Source organism: Carettochelys insculpta, chromosome 1 (genome assembly GCF_033958435.1).
Source record: "Carettochelys insculpta isolate YL-2023 chromosome 1, ASM3395843v1, whole genome shotgun sequence".
NCBI lineage: Eukaryota > Metazoa > Chordata > Testudines > Carettochelyidae > Carettochelys > Carettochelys insculpta.
The window spans coordinates 6,882,150-6,903,152 of record NC_134137.1 but is presented as its reverse complement, the minus strand read 5'-3'; the positions used below and the strand labels follow the sequence as shown (position 1 = coordinate 6,903,152).

At 50.3% G+C, this 21,003-nt stretch overlaps 1 protein-coding gene across 1 annotated transcript; it reads left to right on the top strand.

The window, feature by feature from the left end:
- Positions 1–14,315: 14,315 nt before the first annotated feature.
- On the top strand, positions 14,316–19,143 carry LOC142002645 (olfactory receptor 52D1-like). The gene is made up of 2 exons (XM_074978904.1): positions 14,316–14,382; positions 18,161–19,143. The coding sequence occupies exon 2, from the start codon at positions 18,205–18,207 to the stop codon at positions 19,141–19,143; it is 939 nt and encodes a 312-aa protein (XP_074835005.1). The 5' UTR covers positions 14,316–14,382; positions 18,161–18,204.
- Positions 19,144–21,003: the final 1,860 nt, after the last annotated feature.

Genomic DNA, 21,003 nt, shown 5'->3' with positions numbered 1-21,003 from the left:
GAGGCTTGCAACAGAAATATTGTTGTAATAATAAAATTTCTCTCTTTTTCTTTTTATTAACCTGGTATTGGTTAATGTTTGTGTCCTGGTTTTTACTTTGGGGGCTGAGATTTCCCAAGTAGTCTCTCCCTGGTTTCCTTATTATTACTTGGGTGGTGGCAGCAAATTTTATCCCCCAAATCTAATGTTTTTAGGATTTTGGGGGGGGAAGTTTAGACCAAAACCTGGTAGATAAGGTTTTGGAGGTACCTTTGCTGCCCCCCTTCTGCATTTATCTTGTTAGAGTGCAGAAGGAGCCATGATAAGGACCAAAAACCATTTTCAAATGACTGCCAGAGTGCACTGCTCTGTGCACCACTAATGCAGTTGTATTGTCCTGCACACTGGCCCCTGAAGAGTCTCTGCCATCAGTCAGGCCAAATAACTTGATGCTGAATTGACACAAGCCCAAGAGCAGGGACAAGGTTTTCTTCTCCCAGGATTCTGGCAGAAAAGATGCACAGGCTCTGCTAGTCTCCACACACTGTGTGTTTCCTTCACCTCTCCCAGGGACAGAATAAACTGGTGTTCATAGAATCAGAGGGTTGGAAGGGATCTCAGGAGGTCATCGAGTCCAGCCCCCTGGTTGAAGCAGAATCAACCCCAATTAAATCATCCCAGCCAGGACATCCCAGAGATTCCGCCACTTCCCTTGGTAACGCATTCCAGTGCTTCACCGTCCTCCTGGTGGATTAATGTTTTTCATAATACCCAACCTATACCTTCCCCTCTAACTTCAGACCATTGCTGCTTTTTCTGCCATCTGTCACCACTGAGAACAGCCTGTCTCCATTCTCTTTAGAGGCCCCTTTCAGAAAGTTGAAGGCTGCTATCAAATTACCCGTCACTCTTCTCTTCTGCAAGTTAAATAAGCCAAATCCCTCAACCTTTCCTCCTAGGGCACATGCTCCATTTTTGTTGTCCTCTACTGAACACACTCCAATGCATCCATATCCTTTCTATCCCACATTTTACAAGGGATCTGCCATGGAGTTCATCTGATGTGTTGCACTGGGGCCACTTCAGTAGGGTGGCCCATTAAGTGGGCGTGCACCTTTGGAGAGAACAGCACTGAAGGAATCGAACAACTACTGTTTTCTGGATTTTTTGTTTGGGCTGCAGTCACTGCCCCATGTTTGTGTCATAGGTGCCAGGAGGCACCACTGAGATGACAGAGGGTATTGGTGAGGGGGGTTGTCACCCTGGGGTGCAGTTTGGGAACTGCACAGCCCCTCTAACCACCTCACTGTGCAAGTGTTTCAACCTCTCCACACTGTTATCACCCAAAACAACAGCAGATGGAGCCAAGCACCCAAACAGACCTACCTTGGGGCTTACCTAAGCAACCAAGCAGAAATCCCAGGCACCAGGTGCTAGAGGCTTTCCTGTCACCCGATCTCTTGCTTCTTGGCACCCAAACAAGACCACCAAAAGTGTAGGCGACGCAATATTTTTTGGGATTGGTTTCCAGAAACAACAGCTCTGACCCTTGTGATACCATCCCAGGCTTGTCCCTCTGGATCCCTGCACTACCTGGCAGTTTAAGGTAGCCTCAGTCTACCTCTTGTACTTGCAGGGGCTTGGTTCACAACATCACTAGGCCATTCTCAGCATTGACTAGTCCAAAAATGCAGTATTTTCAGGGAGCAGGCCTGCACCTTGCCTCCTGCCCCTCTTGGGCTTGCCTGATGCATGGGGTAGTCTGGGGAGAACCCAGTCCCCTCCCACATGATTTGGGTTCCAGCCCAGGGTCCCTAGGAAGCCATGATACAAGGGGCTTCCCTCCATAGGCCCTCCTAGAGCCACAGTCTACCTCCCTGAGTTGCTTCCACCAGTCTCCCTCCCCATAACACAACCCCAGTGCCTTCTTCCAACTACTACAGGTCTCCTCCCCTCTGCACCTTCTCTCCACAGTCCTGGTCCATCGTCTATCTCCTTCCCCCTTTTTCCTGGGGGAAGCCTTTTTCAAGGGCTCCACAGACCTTGATTGGTTCCAGCTGCTTAACTAGCCCCAAGTGTTGACCCACCCTGGTGCTGCAGGCTGCCTTGGGACCCCCCGCCACGGTTAGGAGGTGTGGTGCCATGGGACAGACAGCTATTGGCTACTTCAAGCCCCTGTAGGGCTGTCCTTTTGCCCCCCCTTGGGCCAGCTTCCCTCCTGCCTCAGGCAGGCTGCTCCTTACTCCCCCCACTCCACCCCTTCCAGCTAGTTTTCTCAGGAGCTGCTGGGTGGGTGGACTGTGGGGACTCTTGTCCCCTGCCCCCTGGCAGGAGGGCCCCCCCTTTTCCATCCTTCGGGGGGGAGACTGCTGGCCCCCTATTCGGGCCCACCTCCTTCCACCTAACAGCTGCTGCATCCTCACCACTCCGGAGGAGGTAAGGGGTTTTTAAAGCAGTGGTTGGGCTCCCTCCACAGCCTCCTGTGTAGTGGCTTAGGGGACGGGTGAGTTTGGGTGGGGCCCCCACGGGGCTCCAGAGGGGTGGCTGCATAGCCGGGGGTGGGTGTTAGGGCATAGTCGCTGCCCCACCCCTGCAGCCACTGCCTCCCCCACTGCCCTCCCCACACACAGCTGCCACTGGCCCCCCCGCATCTGGGCCCCCCTCAACCATCTGCCCCTTCCTCCCCCTCCACCTACTTGAGACTCTGCAGCAGCTGCTGTGGGCCCCCCTGCCAAGCGCCTGTGGGCACAACTTCTCCCCTCCTCTCCTCTCTGGTCAGCTCGCCCCCCCCTTCCTCCACGTGCCTGCCCCCACCCCGTCTTTTTTTGTTCTACTAGGTGCTTGAGACCCCCACTTCCCACTCACACCCCCACACACAATCACTTTGATATCCCCTCACATCCCAGTGCAGAAGCAGGAGCCGTTCTTTCCATCTTGTGCTGGGAGTAGTGGCCATCTTTGCCCCCCACCTTCCCTGAGCTCACCCCACTTCCTCCCTTCCCTCACCTGGCCAGGTCCTCAGCCCGGCCAGTGCGGGAGGGGCAGCTATTTTTCTCCCTACCCTTGTCCCCCTCCTCCCCTTCTCCTGCTCCTTCTTAAAGGCCCCCACCTTCAATAATTTCCTCCCTCCTGTATCCCCTCATCATGGCCTCTGTGCCCACTGGGGGGTCATCCGGTGATGCCCCCTCCCCTTCCCTGCCACTGGTCCACCTCCCACTTCTGAAATGGTGGTCCACTCGTCCATGGCCGCCAGGGTCCTTGCCATCACGTCGGCTGAGGGTGTAGTCGCAGGCTCTGGGGCTCCGGCCATCTCTGCCACAGTGTCCTCCTTCGACCCCGCCCTGAATCCAACTCCCCTAGGGGTAGGAAGGGCCAGGGGAAAAAGAAAGGCAAGAACCCCACCCGCAAGGCCAAACCTCCTGTGGCGGGGGCTCGTACCTCAGCCGCTGCTGTAACACCATCCAGCGCAGCTCCCCCTTCTCCCCGCTCTCCTGTTCCCACCACCGTGCCTGGGGGCTCTGACTCTTTGGTCCCCAGGTCATATGCCCAGGTGGCAGCCACCGCCTCGCACCCTGCTCCCTCTGCGTCCACCAGGAATACCATCCCCAACGGTCGCGGCCCCTTCCCCACACTCACCAGGAGGCACGGAGTCCGCTGCCTACTGGTGGCTGCCTCGCCCCACGTGGAGACCTATGTGCGGGCATTGGCACAGGTGGTGGGACCCGCGGCTGTGGTGGCGGCCTCCCGGCTGTTCAGGAGTATCGTCTTCTTCCTGGCATTGGAGGCCGCTGCCGAGGAGGCGGTGGAGAGGGGCTTGGTGGTTAGGGGTGTGCACGTGCCCCTGGAGCCACTTGAAGACCTGGGCGTACAAGTTGTGTTTTTCCCTGTCCCTCCCTTCCTCCCCAACTCCGCACTTCTGCCTTTCCTCACTGCCCTGGGCTGGCCTCTGTTGGTCCTGAACCCCCACCCCCTAGGCTGCAAGGACACGGCCCTACGGCATGTGCTTTCCTTCCACCAGCAGGCCCGTGTCCAACTGCCGCTGGCAGCAGCACAGGGTGGGGTAGCCCAGGAGGGGGCTATGCTGGTGCCCTATCAAGGGGCACAGTTCAGGGTCTTATATACCCTGGGGGAGGCCTGGTGCTTTATGTGCTGGGCAGCAGGGCATGTCTGGATGGATTTCTCCGTGGCCCGGCATGAAGAGGAGCCTGGGACTTCCTCCAACCCGGGGAGCACCAGCCACGAGACCGGCGGTGCCCTGACCGTGACAGGCCCTGGAACCGCCCCATCTCCTCTTGCCCCAGAAGGAGCCATCACCGCTCGGGTGTCGGAGGGCGCCGGATCGCATGGTGCCAGGCATGAAGAAGTGGGCTCCAGTGCCTGAGAGGGCACTAGAGCCAGGCCCATGGAGAAGAGGGAGGCAGGGCTGGCGGCAGGACCCGGGCAGGGCCCCCCCAGGGCAGGCCGTCCCCTTCCCCTGCTGCCCCAGCCCCTCTTTCCCTCCCTCTCTCCTCATTGCCTCAGTCCCCTGGCCCTTCCTCCTCTGCTGCCCAGCCCCCCTCCTTGGAGGACTGGGTGCTGGGTGGGGGGGAAGGGGAAGAAAAGGAGTGCGTGTTCCCGGCACTCCACCCCATTGGAGGATGGGGTAGATGTGCCCCGCAAGGCACCCAAAAGGGCCGCTAGCCCCAGCCCACCTGCTGAACCCCTGCCCACTGACTGCTGGGGGCCACCAAGGCCGCCACAGCAGCCATGAGGGATACCACCCCCTCTGCCCTAGAGCTAGAACCCCAAAAAGTGGAAACAGCCTCTGCTGTCCCCTGGCCCTCCTCCCAAACCCCTCTTGCTGCTGCGGAGTGTCCGGAAGAGGTAAGCCTCAGCCTCACCCTCTTCTCGCAGGAGGTCGAGGCCCAAGTCTAACCCCGGTGGCCCTGGACACGGATGGCCTTCTATTGGAGGCCTGCAGGATGTCCATCCACTCCCCACTCCCCTTGCCTTCCTTTTCCCCGCCCACCAGCAACACCCTAACTGCCGCTCCTCTCTGCTCGGGGACTTCACAGGGTGTGGCGCCCTCCTTATCCGGAGATGACCTCCCGGCGGGGGTCGGCCAGCCCCGGACGCCCCGGAGGAATTAGTGTTCTCCTTATACCCCCTTTCCCCCCTTGGACCCGAAGACACTAACACCACTCCCCACGTTCTGCTGGTGCCCATCACCAAGTGCGTGGGCACCTCACCCTTAACCCCCCCTCCTCTTCCACCACCAGTGGAAGCCCCCCCTCCCGAGCCCCCCTCCACTCCCGCCCCCACTCCCACCTTGGCCCCCCCTTCACCCTTACCCCTCTTCACTCCTCCAATCAATGTCCCACCCCAGGACCTGTAACCCTCCCACCTCCAGACCCCCCTCCCCCACTCCCTCCCATTCCTCCTCTCCCTGCTCTTCCTCCACCCCCTCCCCTTCTCCACGACCCTCCCCCTCCCTTCAAACCCCCACCCCCTCACCCCCACCCTTCACCTTAACCCCGTCCATCTACATCCGCCCCCGAGGCTGTGATCGCTCGGGAGACCCCTGCTGCGTCACCCTCTCCCAGCACTTGTGGGGCTGCTCTCCGTCTGCCACCCCCATCCTTCCCGAACTTAGACACTAGCCCCCACTTGGACCTTTTTTCTGGGCATTGGGCCCACAAGAATAAGAGGCCACTACCAGCGTCCTCAGGGAGCTTCTCACTCATCGCTCCCTGGTGGACGTCTGCCGCAGCCGCCACACAGAAGAGAACACTGGTTTCACCTACGTCCGGGTGGTGGGCCATAAACCCGTATGCTCCCGGTTGGACCGCATTTACATCTCCCAGCAACATCTTTCTCGGGCCCACTCCTCCAGCGTGAGGCCGGCCCCCTTCTCGGACCACCATCTGGTGGCCGTGAAAGCTTTCCTCTCACCGGGGAAGCGGGGGTCGGCCTACTGGCATTCAACAACAGCCTGCTGGAAGATGTGGGCTTTGTGGCGTCCTTCCAGGAGTTCTGGCTCGCCTGGTGCGGGCAATGGTGCACCTTTCCCTCAGCATGGCGATGGTGGGATCTGGGAAAGGTGTGCACGTGGCTCTTTTGCCGCCACTATACCCAGGGGGCCAGCCGGCAGCAGGATGCGTTGATAGGACAGCTGGAGCGGCAGGTTCTTGAGCTGGAGAGGTGCCTAGCCTCCAGCCCTGGAGATCCATCCCTCTGTGGCATGTACCGGGAGAAAAGGGATGAGCTCAGGGCCCTTGATGCCCTTTGGGCACAGGAGGGCTTGGTGAGGTCGCAAATCCAACTCCTTCGAGAGATGGACCACGGCTCCCACTTCTTCTATGCCCTGGAGAAAAAGAGGGGTGCCAGGAAACATATCCTCTGCCTTCTCACAGAGGATGGCACCCCTCTTACATATCCGGCGGAGATGTGCTAGAGGGCTTGAGCCTTCTACGCCACCCTTTTCTCCCTGGATCCAACTGATGCTGAAGCCTGCAGGGTGCATTGGGACAAACTACCCTCGGTCAGCACGGGCAACCGGGACCAGCTAGAGCTTCCTCTCACTCTAGCCAAAATCTTGGAAGCCCTCCATCTCATGCCCACCAACAAATCCCCGGGCATGGACGGGCTAACTGTGGAGTTCCATTGCATGTTTTGGGACGTCCTTGGCCCAGACCTGGTCAGCATCTGGGCCGAGTCCTTGCAAAGCACAGTCCTCCCTCTCTCGTGCAGGCAAGCTGTCTTCGCCCTGCTGCCCAAGAAGGGGGACCCCCACGACCTTAGGAACTGGCGTCCCATCTCGCTCCTCAGCACAAACTACAAGATAATCGCCAAAGACATCTCCCGCCACTTGGGGTTCGTGCTGCAGGACGTGGTCCACCCCGACCAGACCTACATGGTTCTGGGCCGCACCATCTTTCATAACATGTATTTGGTCCTGGCTCTCCTAGAGCTTGGGTGAAGGGATGGCCTGTCATTCGCCCTCCTGTCCCTGGACCAGGAGAAGACGTTCGACAGGGTGGACCACGGGTATCTCCTTGGGCACACTGCAGGCCTTTGGCTTCGGGCCCCGCTTTGTCAGGTTTCTCCGGGTGTTGTACGCTGCCTTGGAGTGCATGGTCAAGTTCAACTGGACCCTGACTGCTCCGTTCAGCTTTGGATGGGGAGTAGGACAAGGCTGCCTGTTCTCAGGACAGCTCTATGCGCTGGCCATTGAGCCCTTCCTCTGTCTCCTTCGTCGAAGGCTGACGGGGAAGGTGCTTCGGGAACCAGGGCTGCGGCTGGTCCTGTCAGCATACGCCGACGAGGTGCTCCTCATGGTCCAGGACCCAGGAGACCTGGCACGGCTGGAGGCCTACCAAGCCGTCTACTTGGCAGCCTCCTCTGCCCGGGTCAACTGGGTCAAGAGCTCTGGCCTGGTGGTTGGGGCTGGATGGCAGATGGGCCGCCTCCCACGCGCACTTCAGGCCATCCGGTTGTGCATGGGTCTGCTGCTCTATCTCGGCATCTACTTATCCTCCACGCAACCCTCTCTGCCAGAAAACTGGCAAGATTTAGGGAGCAGGGTGGCTGAATGGATGCGGAGGTGGACAGGAATGCTCCAGTGCCTCTCTCTACGTGGAAGGGCACTGGTGTTTAACCAGCTGATCCTGTCCATGCTCTGGCACAGCCTCAGCACCCTGGTCCCACCCCCGGAATTCCTGGTCCAGCTCCAGAAGTCAGTTCTGGAGTTTTTCTGGCCAGGACTGCACTGGGTCCCTGCAGGGGTTCTCCATCGTCCCCCAGAGGAGGGGGGACAGGGCTTGACCTGCCTCCGCACTCAGGTCCATGTCTTCCGCCTCCGGTTCCTGCAGGGACTTCTCGATACTAACACCAACAGTGCAGATAGTCCGGCATGGAGCGCTCTGGCACACGCTTTCCTCCGTCGTTACCAAGGGCTCCGATATGACCGGCAGCTCCTTTATTTATCCCTGAGAGACCGTCCGTGAGGCCTCTCGGAGCTGCCAGCCTTCTACCAGGACCTCCTCCATGCCTGGTGGCTGCTTACAGCTGCCAGGCCCTTAGGAGCCGCCGCAGGGGAAGACCTCCTCATGGAGCCCCTGCCACACAACCCCCACCTTCATGTGCACATTTACATCGAATGCACGAGGCTGCAGCCCCTCTCCTGGCTCCTCCAGAACCTCCTCCTGAGGTTCTGGCTGCATTTCTCCCCCCATCTTCTCATCTTCTCACATCCTATCTGTGGCCCCACGAAGTTGTGAGACCTCCTCGTCAGCCTCCTCCTGGCCATGGCCAAAATGGCCATTTATAAGACTAGAGAGTGGCGGCTGGCAGAGGGTGCACCTGGTGACTGTGGGGCCTACTTCCGTTCCTCCCTCCGGTCACGAATGCGGGCAGAGTTCCTCCGGGCGGCGTCCACCGACTCCCTCGATACCTTTGAGGAGCAGTGGGCACTGTCTGGGGTTCTCTGCTCGGTGTCCCCCTCCGGTTCCCTCATTTTGAACCTCTGACCCTCACTCCCATCCCTGTTTTTTCTTACATTGTTCCCCAAACTCACCTGGGACCGTTTCTTTCACCAGGTCCCCCCTCGCCATGAGAGGGGCCTTTTAGTTGTGAGCGGGCTGCGCCCACCCATTCCCTCGGCCTCCAACAGGTTTTCCCTCTTGTACTCACCCCCCGCCGGCCTTACCCCGTCACATCACCATTCCCAACATTCTCTTTGTTCTTTTTAGCTGCTGGGCACTCAGTAGCTATATTCACAGATTTCTCTTCCATGCCATCAGGATCTCCTTCTTGAGTTGTCACAGCTCATTTAGATTCCATCATTTTCTCTGTGGAGTCGGGATTAGTATAGCTGGACTGCGATCAGATGAAGTGTTTACAAGTCTACAGGGCTCCCATGGTGGGTGATAACAGGGCCTGTAACATCATCATTGTGTTCAAATGCGCTGCCCAGCCAGGTGGATGGAGAGGCATAGTCACGTCTGCAGATCCCAGACTTCCCCCCAGAGGTGATAACCAACCATCCTTCCACCCTTCACAGCCTAAATTGTTCCCTCAGGCACCTGTGACACAGTATGGGGCAGACAGTACAGCCTGAACAAAAGATTCAGGGGTAGGGTGACTGTCCATCCTGTTTTTACTGGGACTGTCCCTTTTTTAACCAGTCTCAGAGGTGCCCTGAATTTTTTTAAGAAAATGAACAAATTGTCCTGTATTTTGAAAACAAAAAAGCAGTCCAGGAGCACTTTAAAGACTAACAGAATAATTTATTAGGTGATGAGCTTTCGGGGAACAGAGCCACTTCTTCAGATCAACACCTAATAAATAATTTTGTTAATCTTTAAAGTGCTATTGGACAGCTTTTTGTCTTCATAGTATATAGACTAACATGGCTCTCTCTCTGTAACTGTCCTGTATTTTGTGGGGCTCCTGTTCCCTGGCACCCTGTATCTTGAGGTGGCAGCCTCTCTTGACAGGGAGCTCCTCCAGTGGTTGGCTGCCCTGTTCCCCCGAGCTTTGCACCTTGTGGCAAAAGCTCCTGCTGCAGGGGAACAACTAGAAGTCCTGTGGCACCTTATAAACTAAACTATATTTTGGAGCATAAGCTTTTGTGGGCAAAGACTTGCTTCATCAGATGCATGAGTGGAGGGGTTGGGGTTTCAGAGGGCTATTTAAAGAGTGGGGGAGCTTTTCTTTGGGGTAGCTGGCCCATTCTCTGGCAGCCCATGGTGGCAGCCCCCACTGCCGGTGAACTCCACAACTGGGTTACTGCCTTGTTCCCTGGTGTCCTACACTTAGGGGAGGCAGCTGCCAAGGCCAGGGAGCCCCTTCATGGTGGCTGCCTCATTCCCTGGCCTCTCGCACCTCAGGGAGGCAGCACCTGCTTCATTCCTCCCCCCGCCACCTGGAGGCTTTGGAACACCCCACACCAGGGGATCCTGGAGCCCCCATCCTCCACTCCCCTTCATCCCTGATGCCTCCCCATTGGAGGCTGCGGAGCTGCCATCTCTGGTGACTCACCCTGGAGCAGCAGCCCCCACCACCAAGGACCTCTGACCTCGGACAGCAGCGCTGTCCCCATCCCCAGAGGCTGGTGTGCCATATTTGCCATAGAGCAATGTGGTCACCCTAATCGGGGGTAGCAGTTATCCGATTTCTTTCCCACTGTGTTCTCACCCCAACAGGGCGCAGATGTCTCAAACAGCACCATACTGAAATGGCCAAGTGATAAGAGATTAGTGAGGCTCTATAGCTGATTCTTTCTAAAATGTGAGAAGTGAGTGGAGAAGTTCCCTCTTATTAGTGCTGAGACAGTAAAACACATCCCATTTCCCCATCAATTTCTGAACGAACAAACCCAGAACTGAAAATTGCTGCTCCCTGATGCAAAGAGATGAACTATTAGAACAGTTTTAGCTGCTAGGTACATAAGCAATTTAGACTCCAAAAAATTATACTGGCAAGTAACTGTCATGCCACGGTCCTGGGACAAGCAAGTTTTTTCATGCCCTTCCACTTCCACCAAATCTGAATCACATCATTAGGCCTCCACAGGGTGGCAATGAATTTCAGAGGGTAAGTGACTAGATATTATGACTGCAGTGACGGTATGCAGGAGTATGCTGCTACATTTAAATGAAAATGGAATTTGATAATGTAACTGGTGGCAGCATTCTCACTCTGCCGATTGCGGTACATTACACACAGAAAAGAAAGCCGGTGTCCATTTCTAGTATGAGCAATCTGCAAGACTCAGTTTTCCCCGATGATCTAATCCCCTGGTACCAATAAATCATTTCTTCATTCCCAGGAGAGGTTCTCAGGGACTATTTTTTGCTCTTCCTGATGCACACAGAGCTGAGGGAATTGTCTCGAGGTCTTGGCCAAACAGCAAGCCCACAGGGACTGTATAGTGAATCATAAATATCTTTGTCCAAGACTCAGAGTGTCACACATCTCAGATACAGAGTGAATTCTCAGGACTCTGCTGTCACAGCAAGGGGCTTTCTTCTCCAGGCTGAGAGGGACTTTGGTGAGTTGCCTGCTTTTGCATTAAGTTTGGGATTGAAAATGGATTCCCAGGTTCATGTCTGGAATCATCTGAACACGCGTTAAATTATTAGAAGCAGTTTATTTAAAACGTTTTTATTTAAAACCTTTTTTTAAATATTAGTTATTTGTCTCATCGTCCTGTCTCAACAGCTCCCTTTTTCCTATTTTGCTTTCGGGTGGTGGTGATGGTCCTTTTGGCTACACAAAGCCGTAAACTCAAAATTTTGACTGGATACCGAATTAGCCTATTGCGGCATGTGGCGCTGTCTAAATGGTGCTCCTTGACAACATAAGCCCTCTTTCGAGGTGTCCATGTACTCCTCATGCGATGAGGTGCACAGAGATGCTGGAATAACATGCCCATTATCTTGAAAACTGTTTTGAGACAATGGGCACGTTGCATAGACATGGACAGATATTTTGGGATACGCCATCTAGACATGGGCGGGTTGTGCAGTTTTTAAACTGGTTTGCTCCTGATTTCTACTCAGAACTTCACTTCCCTGTTAAATACCCACACTGCAGATGCTTTGACCACGTTACCTCCTTTACCAGACGGTTTGTCGCAAGAATGAGTCACACAGTGGGTGTGGTCTGCTCTCACATTCTGCCTTCACTGCAACACTCAAAAATACGCTGGCTTGCCATAGAGTAAAATGAGGACCTTTGTGATGAAAAATCTGGGATGAAGTTTGTATGTGGAAGGGGGCAGTACTTGGAGTTGTGGGGCACAGGGAGAGAGATGTACAGGGCCAGGCAAGAACCACTTCTGAAACACATTTTTCTTTTGTGATTTTTGGCCCAAGGACAGTGTTGGAATTTTCCTGGCCCTGAGTGTGTTTGTCCTGGTCTTTTGGTCTCGTTAGTCAGGCAAAGCACAGAACTGCAGCCTGAGTGTCAGAAGCTTTACTAGGTACTTCTTTTCCCCCAAATGTTGGTGTGTACCTTCAGGCATTTCACAGGTGGAAAGAAGCTTTTACCTTTGCTCTTCAGATGGTTCAGGGTCCCATCATACAGTGAAACTCTGTTCTTGCTGTTCTTCCGCATCCCAGGGAGACCTGATTCCTGCAGAACACCGTCTGTCAGTGTCTTCCCCTTGCTCCCCTGTTATTCCTATCTCCCAGAAACTCTGACTCCCAGCCCTGCTTGCCACCATGCTTCCCCTCTAGAGAGTGAGATACCTCCCATCACACCAGCTCCCCATGTGCGGAGTAAACAGGAACTGTATCATGGACAAGAAATTTCACATATGGAGCATGAAAACCCAGAGCACCTCTCCTGCCTCTCTTGTTACGCCCTTGCACACAGCGTAGAGCTTCAGGAAGCCCTACAGAGGAAAAATTCACAGACTCAGCAGTGTGCACCTTATCTAATGAGAGCATGCAGCGCTGTAACATGTAAGGACGGCAATAAGGTGTCACATCAATGTGGGTTAGACTGTGTTGGCTACAGTTGCAAACTTAAGAGAGAAATCAGTAGCTTGGAAGTTGAGTTTCCTGACTACATAAAGAACAGCGGCAGTAAGAGCACATCTATTCACATTTTTTCTTTGTTATAAAATAGACTTTAGTGTATTTTATAGGATTCTGACTACACCCATATTTGCTCGTATTCATGTGTGTCCACCTTCTTCTCTCTCATTGGGCTGTGTCCTACAGAACTGAAGGAAACCCAGTATTCTGTAGGCTGGGGCAGATCCTTTTGTTCTCATTAGTACTGATGCACACGCTGTCTTAATTACAGGATGCAACGTTTTAGGCTGCTTCTACACTCGGCCCCTCCCATAGGAGGTGCCATGGTAATGAGCCAATTTGAAGCAGGCTAATGAGGGGCTAATGTGCATATTCAGCACATCATTAGCATAATGGAGGCTGTAGGAATTTCAAAGTGCAGCCTTAGAACTGCAGATTGACAGTGTGGATGGGACAGCTTCGAACTATCGTATCAACAACCATTGGCTCAGTGCCCATGAGCATCTGATGCCTGCCTCACTATTTCCTTACATCGTCCTCTGTCCAGTGAGGAGTGGCTTCGTTTCTGTAGTATTCTTACGCTCTAATAATAATATGCTGGGTAATTTGGCACAATATTACCACTTGAAACCCCTTTTCCCAGGGTTTTGACATTAGGTTATTTTCCTGTTACTTGTTTCCTGATTTTTTTTTTGTCCAAGACTTTAACCTGTGTTCTTGCAGATCAGCGTGTCTTGCTCACATCAAGAACAAGCACCCCTATAGCACCTTAAACACTAATCATTTTATTTATTAGGTAATGAGCTTTCAAGGTAAGACCCTCTTCACCAAATATGGAGCAAATATAAGAACCCAGGGTTCCTATAGGTTTATATAGCAGGAAAGAAGTAAGAGGAGAAGGTAAGGAAATAATAGTGTGTGTGTGTGTGAGTGCGGGGAGGGGGGCATCTGTCATTAATAGGACTAGTGAAAGAAGTGGAATGGGTGCCATTTCTGCGAATATCAAAAGTGGAGAAATTGCCACGGCAATGCATAAGATAATTGAGCTTCCTGTTAAGCCTAAGGTTAATTACGTCAAACTTGCAAATGCATTCCAATTCAGATGTCTCCCTTGGGAATCCTTTGGTAAAATCCTTTTGTAGGACAATAACGACTTAAAAATCCATTATTCAATGTCCAGGGAGGTTAAAGTGTTCCCTACAGGTTTATGTGTATTCCAATTCCAACATCACTCAAAGAGAGGATCATTTATAGGAACTTCCAAACTTCCTTTCAAATTTCTTAGTGATGGAGACTCTGCTCTGAAACTTTGTAAATTGTTTCAAAGTTTCCTCTTGCCAGATAAAGAAATTCTGATGGGAATAAAGGAATACATTTCTTAGCTCCGTCTTCCAGCCATTGGAATGTGTTAAACCTTTCTATGATTGGATAAGAAACCTGTCATTAAGTATTAGTTCCCAATATAGGTACTTACAGATGGTTGCCAAATCACCCCCTAGCCACCTTTTTAAAACTAAATAGGCTGAGATCTTTGAGTCTCTCCGTATAAGGCTTGTGTTAGAGAAGTAGCTGTGGTAGTCTGTATCTTCGAGAACAAGTCCTGTGGCACCTTATAGACTAACAGATATTTTGTAGCACAAGCTTTCGAGGGCAAACACCCGCTTTGTCCGATGTATGATGCTCATACATCTGATGAAGCAGGTCTTTGAACATGAAAGCTTATGCTCCAAAACATCTGTTAGTATATGGCTTGTTTTCTCAACTTTTACTAATTCTTGTGATTCTTCTTTGAATCCTTCTCAGAGTATCCATTTTGAATCATGGGCACCAGAACTGGACACAAGATTCCAGCAAAAATGGCAATGGAACAAATACTGAGGTAACATAACTTCTCTACCTTTCCTTCAGATTTCCCTGATTTTCATCCCAAGAACACATTGGATATTTTGGCTACTGACTCACAGGCTATGTCTACACTTGCCCCCTACTTTGAAGGGACATGGTAATCAGGCTGATCGGAGATTATTAATGAAGTACTGGGATGAATATGCAGCACTTCATGAGGCTAATTCTCCCCTCTGGCAACTTCAAAGTGACTGCGGCTACATGGCATGCCGGCACTTGGAAATTTGACACTTCGAAGTTGCCATGGGGGAGAATTAGCCTAATAAAGTCCTGTATATTCATCCCAGCACCTCATTAGTAATCTCTGATCAGCCTGATTACCGTGCCCCTTTGAAGTAGGGAGGAAGCGTAGACATAGGCACACTGTTACCTTATGCTTAATTGTCCATCATTGTGTAAGCATTGTGTGTATTCTTTTTTCCGAGATTCGGATACCTACATATTGCTTAACCCTATGTCTACAAAAGCCAAAAACTTCAAAATGGCCATGCAAATGGCCATTTTGAAGTTTACTAATGAAGTGCTGAAATACATATTTAGAGTCTCATTAGCATGCATGGCCATTTCGAAGTTTTTGGCTAGTATAGACACAGCCCAAGAGAGATCTTGGAGTCATTGTGCATAGTTGTCTGAAAACATCCACTCAACGTGAAGCAGCGGTCAAAAAAGAAAACAGAATATAAGGAAGAGTTAAAAAAGGATTGAGAATAAGAAAGATAATATCTTATTGTCTCTCTATACATCCATAGTATCCCCACATCTCGTATACTGCATGCAGCTTTGGTCACCTTAGCTCCACAAATATATTTTGGTATTCTGTCTTATTCTCTATTCCTTTTTAAAATTATTCCTAATATTTGATTGTTTTTTGACTGCTGCTGCATGTTGAGTGGATGGTTTCAGAGAACTGTCCACAATGACAACAAGATTGCTCTCTCTCACTCTCATGGCAATAGCTAATTTAGTTCCCATCATTTTGTGCAGATATTAGGATTATGTTGATTATGTTTTTGAATAAGCATTAAGTTGCAGTTATCAAAATTAAAATTAATCTGTCATTTTGTTGCCCAGTTACCTAGTTTTGTGAGGTTATTTTTTTTTTAAAGCTCAACATAGTCTGCTTTGGACTTAACTATCTTGAGCAGCTTAGTATAATATGCAAAGTCTGCTACCTCAGTATTTAGTCCTTTCTCCACATCACCTGTGAGTATGTTAAATTGGATTGGTCCTAGTGTGGACCCTTGTGGATGCCACTAGTTACCCTTCTCCATTCTGAAAATCAGCCATTTATTCATATTCTTTGTTTCTATCTTTTTAACAAGTTATCAATCCATGAGTGGGCCTTCCCTCTTATCCCACAACAGCTTCCTTTATTTAAGAGCCTTTGGTGAGGTACTTTGTCAAATACTTCTGGAAATTTAAGTACACTCCATCCCTGGATCTACCCTATCCACTTGCTTGTTGACCCCCTCAGTGAATTCTAGCAGATTAAAGAAACGTGATTTCCCTCTATAGAAAACATGTTGGCTACATCTACACTTGAGAGTTTTGTCAACAAAACGGGTTTTGTCAACAAAACTCGTGGAGCATCTACACACAAAATGCATTTTGTCAATCAAAGCTGTGTACAAAAAAGCCATGTAGATGCTTCAGAGACCTTTTGGCAACAGAGCAGATCAAAAGGTCGAGCCGCTTTTATGTGTAGACGTGATCTGTTGACAGAAGTTTTCCCAGAACAACTCTTCTGACAGTAACGTCTGTTGACAGATGCTTCTCGCGTAGACGTAGCCGTTGCCTTTCTTCAAAAAAGTATGATCACCCCTGTGTCCGACAGTTCAGTTCTTTACTATAGTTTCAACTAGTTTGTCTGGTACTGATGTTAGACTTAAAAACGGAATTTGAAGAAAAGCCCTATTTGCCAGGATCACTTTGGGAGTCCACTTTACAGGTTGGTGTCACATTAGCTGTCTTCCAATCATGTGGTACAGATGATTATTTAAACAATAGGTTGCAAACCACAGTTAGTAGTTCCACAATTTTGCATTGGAGTTGTCTCTGAACTCTGGGGTGAATGCCATCTGGTCTTGGAGACTCAATACTGTTTAGTGTACTGGTTTGTTCCAAAACCTCCTTTAACGACACCTCTGTCGGGGACAATTCCTCAGATGTGTCCCCTAAAATGCACGGCTCAAGTTTGGGACTCTCTCCCTAACATTCTCAGCCATGAAGATCAATGCAAAGAATTCATTTAGTTCCTCCGTAATGATCTTACAGTTTTGGAACACCTCAATCATTCAGGTTTGCCACTGGGTATTTATCAGGTGTCCTGTTTCTGATGTAAATAGTAAATGCAAACTTGCTATTACTCTCGCTGTTTTTGGCTAGCTTTTCTTCAAATTCCTTTTCGGTCTTCCGAATTATATTAGGAAGGTAACCACCTGTGTTGATGGCACATGCCTCTCCTAACACTTGTCAGTTAATCCCTGTAATTTATGTCTCAGACAAAGTTGGGCATTGCAAGAAAGTATCCCACCAGGAAAAAAAAAAAAAGAGGAAGGTAACAGAGGTGCAGACCTGTAATGCTAAATACTTAGACATTGTGCTTTTCATGCCTATTCTCTGGAGCACAAAGTCACAGACCAGCCTGACGATATCTGTTTCTATGGGGAAAACTTGGTTCGTTTCCAGTATAAGAACTGAATTCTGGACAAGACCTAGGGTTCATCCAGTCCAGTGGCTTCTTTCTAACCATGACAGCCCCAGGTGCTGCAATTAAATGTATGAGAAACCCAGCAGGAGACGGATGGGGATGAAACTTAACCATCTTGCAGATGTTACCCTAATGCTCAGTAGCGAGGGATTGGCTTGTGCTCAGAAACATGTCGGTATATAGGGATTCCAAATTCTTTATCTGGCTGTAATTATTATAGCTCCATAGTCTCACATATAAATAAACAGGGTAATGATTTCCTCAGTCTAATTAGGCACTGAGTGAAGAAAGCATTTTTAAGATGATGAGTATTTCCCACATTTCAGTTAAATTAAATATTCATGTTTTGAGACAGCGGAACACATTCCTGATCCAATCTCTACTGCTCACTTTCTATAGATTTGTCTTATGATCATATAATACACCTACTTATACTCCTGGCCCCAGTCCAGGGGAAACCAGAGCCATTGTTCTCACTCACCGCTGTGCCATGAAGCACTCTAGTTCTGCAATATGCTGGGTGAGAAAGCTGCCGAGTGGTGCAGAAAGTAGGGTGAAACACTGGATGACTAACATCATGGCATGACACGTTCCATATTATTCCTCATCCCACTTCCCTCAGATCCCAGTGTTAACCTTAGTTTCTGTTTCTGAACAATGAGAAGGGCTTCGTGGTGCCCAGGTCTCTGCTCAGCATTTATACCATTAAATTAGAACCATGTTAAGGTTTCTGAGAATTTGAAAGTTTTCTTTTCCCCTCCAGTGGGCAGACATTGCATTTCTGACATCAATTTTGTCTGCTATCAGGAAGCCCGTACATGAGGTTTGGGTACCTCCCTGGATAGAGTTTTCTGAACTTGGCTAGGACCAAAATAATCTTGTGTCATTTGCATGTATTGCTGCCCCGTTGCTCACCACCTTTCTATATTTTAATAACTACTGAATATTTACTGTATTAATAATTACCATAGTATTTCTTATAAAATGTGCAACCCCCCCACTAAGTGTGTAATCTTCCATTACTATGCTTCTCTTTTCTCAGGAACTTTAAGCACTTCTGAGCCCAATCAACACATCAGCCACCTCATGGCAGCTTTCAACCTCACCAGCGCAGGCCCTTCAACATTCATCCTGAACGGTATCCCCGGCCTGGAAGCTGCCCATGTGTGGATTTCCATCCCTTTTGCTGCCTTCTACATCATTGCCTTGTTGGGAAATTTCACCGTTCTTTTGGTTGTGGCAAAAGAGCCGACCCTGCACAAGCCAATGTATCTGCTGCTTTGCATGCTGGCCCTCACAGACATTGGCATATCTTCCTCCGTCATTCCAAAGGCGCTGTGTATATTTTGGTTCAATTTGAAAGGCATCACTCTGGGTGGCTGCCTCACTCAAACATTCTTCCTTCACATGATTGCTATTATTTACTCAGCTGTTCTCTTGACCATGGCCCTTGATCGCTATGTTGCCATATGCAACCCGCTGAGATACATCAGCATTTTCACAAACACACGAATAGCTAAACTAGGGTTCATAGGGTTGATAAGAGGCGTTGTCTTTGTTCTGCCTGCTCCCCTGCTTCTGAGCAGGCTGCCATTCTGTGACAACCGCCTTATCTCCCACACATTCTGCGAACACATAGCTGTAGCAAAGCTATCCTGTGGAGACACCACAGTCTACAGGGCATACAGCTTGGTGATAGCTTTTGTAGTAATTGGGTTAGACCTGATGCTTATTGTCCTGTCCTATGGTCTGATTATCAGGGCCATCCTCAGAATCTCCTCCAAGGACTCTCACCAAAAAGCCCTCAGCACCTGCACCGCCCATATCTGGGTGATGCTCATGACTTATTCTTCCACCCTATTCTCCAACCTCATACACCGGTATGGTCAAGGCATCGCTCCTCACGTTCACATCATTGTGGCCAACCTCTATGTTCTCCTTCCCCCCATGCTCAACCCGATCATTTATGGGGTTAAAACCAAAGAGCTTCGTAAGAAAATCTGCCAAAACATCTGCAGAATGTGACTACTAGCATTGAACACATTGTATAAAATAACGTTATTGTTGAGAGGACACTATAAATTTTGGGGCACTTTAGGGATGCGTTTAACACTGAAATTCTGCATTTTGTGCCTGAAATATCCACCATTCTTCAATCAGGACATGCCAACTAATATCGGGGTTTTGAACATGAACTCGATTTCTCCTCTCAGAGCTTCGTTGCTAGTGTGGACGAATCCCTGCCGAGGCTGCTGCAAATTCAAATCTGCAATAGGATACATAATAAAAGCTGATATTTATTATTTGATATGTAGACCTGTGTGTTCATAAAGCATATGTGAGCCAATAAACAGATTGAGCTACTTTGGGCTAGTTTCCAAGTGAGATGATTAAGCCATTAATATAGTAGATAGGGGGCAACCACCCTGGGGCAGTGAAGTGGTCCATAAGAGTCAGAGCTGGACACAAGGGAAAAGAGCAGTGCTGAGGCAGAGCAGCATCTGGAGCAGACCAGTACCAGGAGCTAGAGAGCGCAGACCACTTGAACCTACGGGGAGCCTGGGCAAAGCCACAGCGGAGAGCTGCACGGAAAGAGCCAGGACAATGGACGGTGGCCATGTCACAAATTACTTGGGAACTGAGCACAATGAGCAGCTGGAGAGAGATGAAGCACAGAGCACCTAGTTCAGGGGTGAGCTATCAAAGGGGTGCGTCCACTCAGTGCAATGAAGAGACGTCAAGAGATCATCAAGGGCAGCCCCCCATCCTAAGCAGGACCAGTCCCAACCAAATCATCCCAGCCAGGTCATTGTCAAGCTGGGATTAAAAATTTCTAGGGATGACAATTCCACCACACTTCCCATCACCTATTCCAGTGCTTCCCCACCCTCCTGGTGAAATAGTTTTTCCTTATATCCAACCTAGACCTCTCCCATTACAACATGAGACCACTGATCCTTGTTCTGTCACCTGTCACTGCTGAAAACAGCCCGTCTCCATCCTCTTTGTAATCCCCCTTCATGTAGTTGAAGGCTACTGTCAACTCCCCCTCACTCTTCTCTTCTGCATCCACAGCAGCTCACAGGCCTGCAAAACCCCCCTCCAGCCCCCACTTCCCACAGCAGCTTAGATCTCTGGGTTGCCATGACACCAGCAATTGCTCAGAGCATCTTGGTCCTTAGCCATCTATTGCGGCCAAGTGCTTAGGGTCCCCCACTGCTTCTGGTTCTTCCCCCTGGAGCTGAAGTGGAACATATCATGGGGTTCTCAGAAAGTCATGGAATCTCTGACTTCAGTGACATGACTTAGTCCTTCGTCATGCATATGAACACATGGCTCTGGTACCTAGGGGAAGTTTCCCCGACCCAGCGACAGTGGCCAAACTTTCAGGAAGAAGGCGATTGCACCCTTAGTACTGCATCAATTCAGGATCACACCATTTCGCCTGCACAGATTGTTCATGAATTTCAGAGGCTAATAGAGTGGATATTACAAGTGCACGTGGTGGTGTCTAGGCTGCTACAGTCAATTCAAAATATGGTTAATTCAGTATCTTCTGGTAGTATCCCCAACACAGTGAAGAGGGCAGCACATTACGCAAAGAAAAGAAAGACATCCTCAGTTGCTAGGCTGAACGCTTTGCAACAATTGCTTTTCCTGAAAAACCTGAGCCTGTGTTATCGAAAAAACTGTGTGTTCCCTCCCAAGGGAGGTTCCCAAGCTGACATTCTCCAGGGTTTCTTTTCTGCTTATTCCACTGCTCACGGAGCTGATGAAATCATCTGGATTTCTGCCAACCAGAGTCAACAGGGACTGAACAGGGGACTCGTAAGAGTTGCTGTCCAGTATTTTCAGTCTCAGACATGTGAGAGTCATGCACTTATC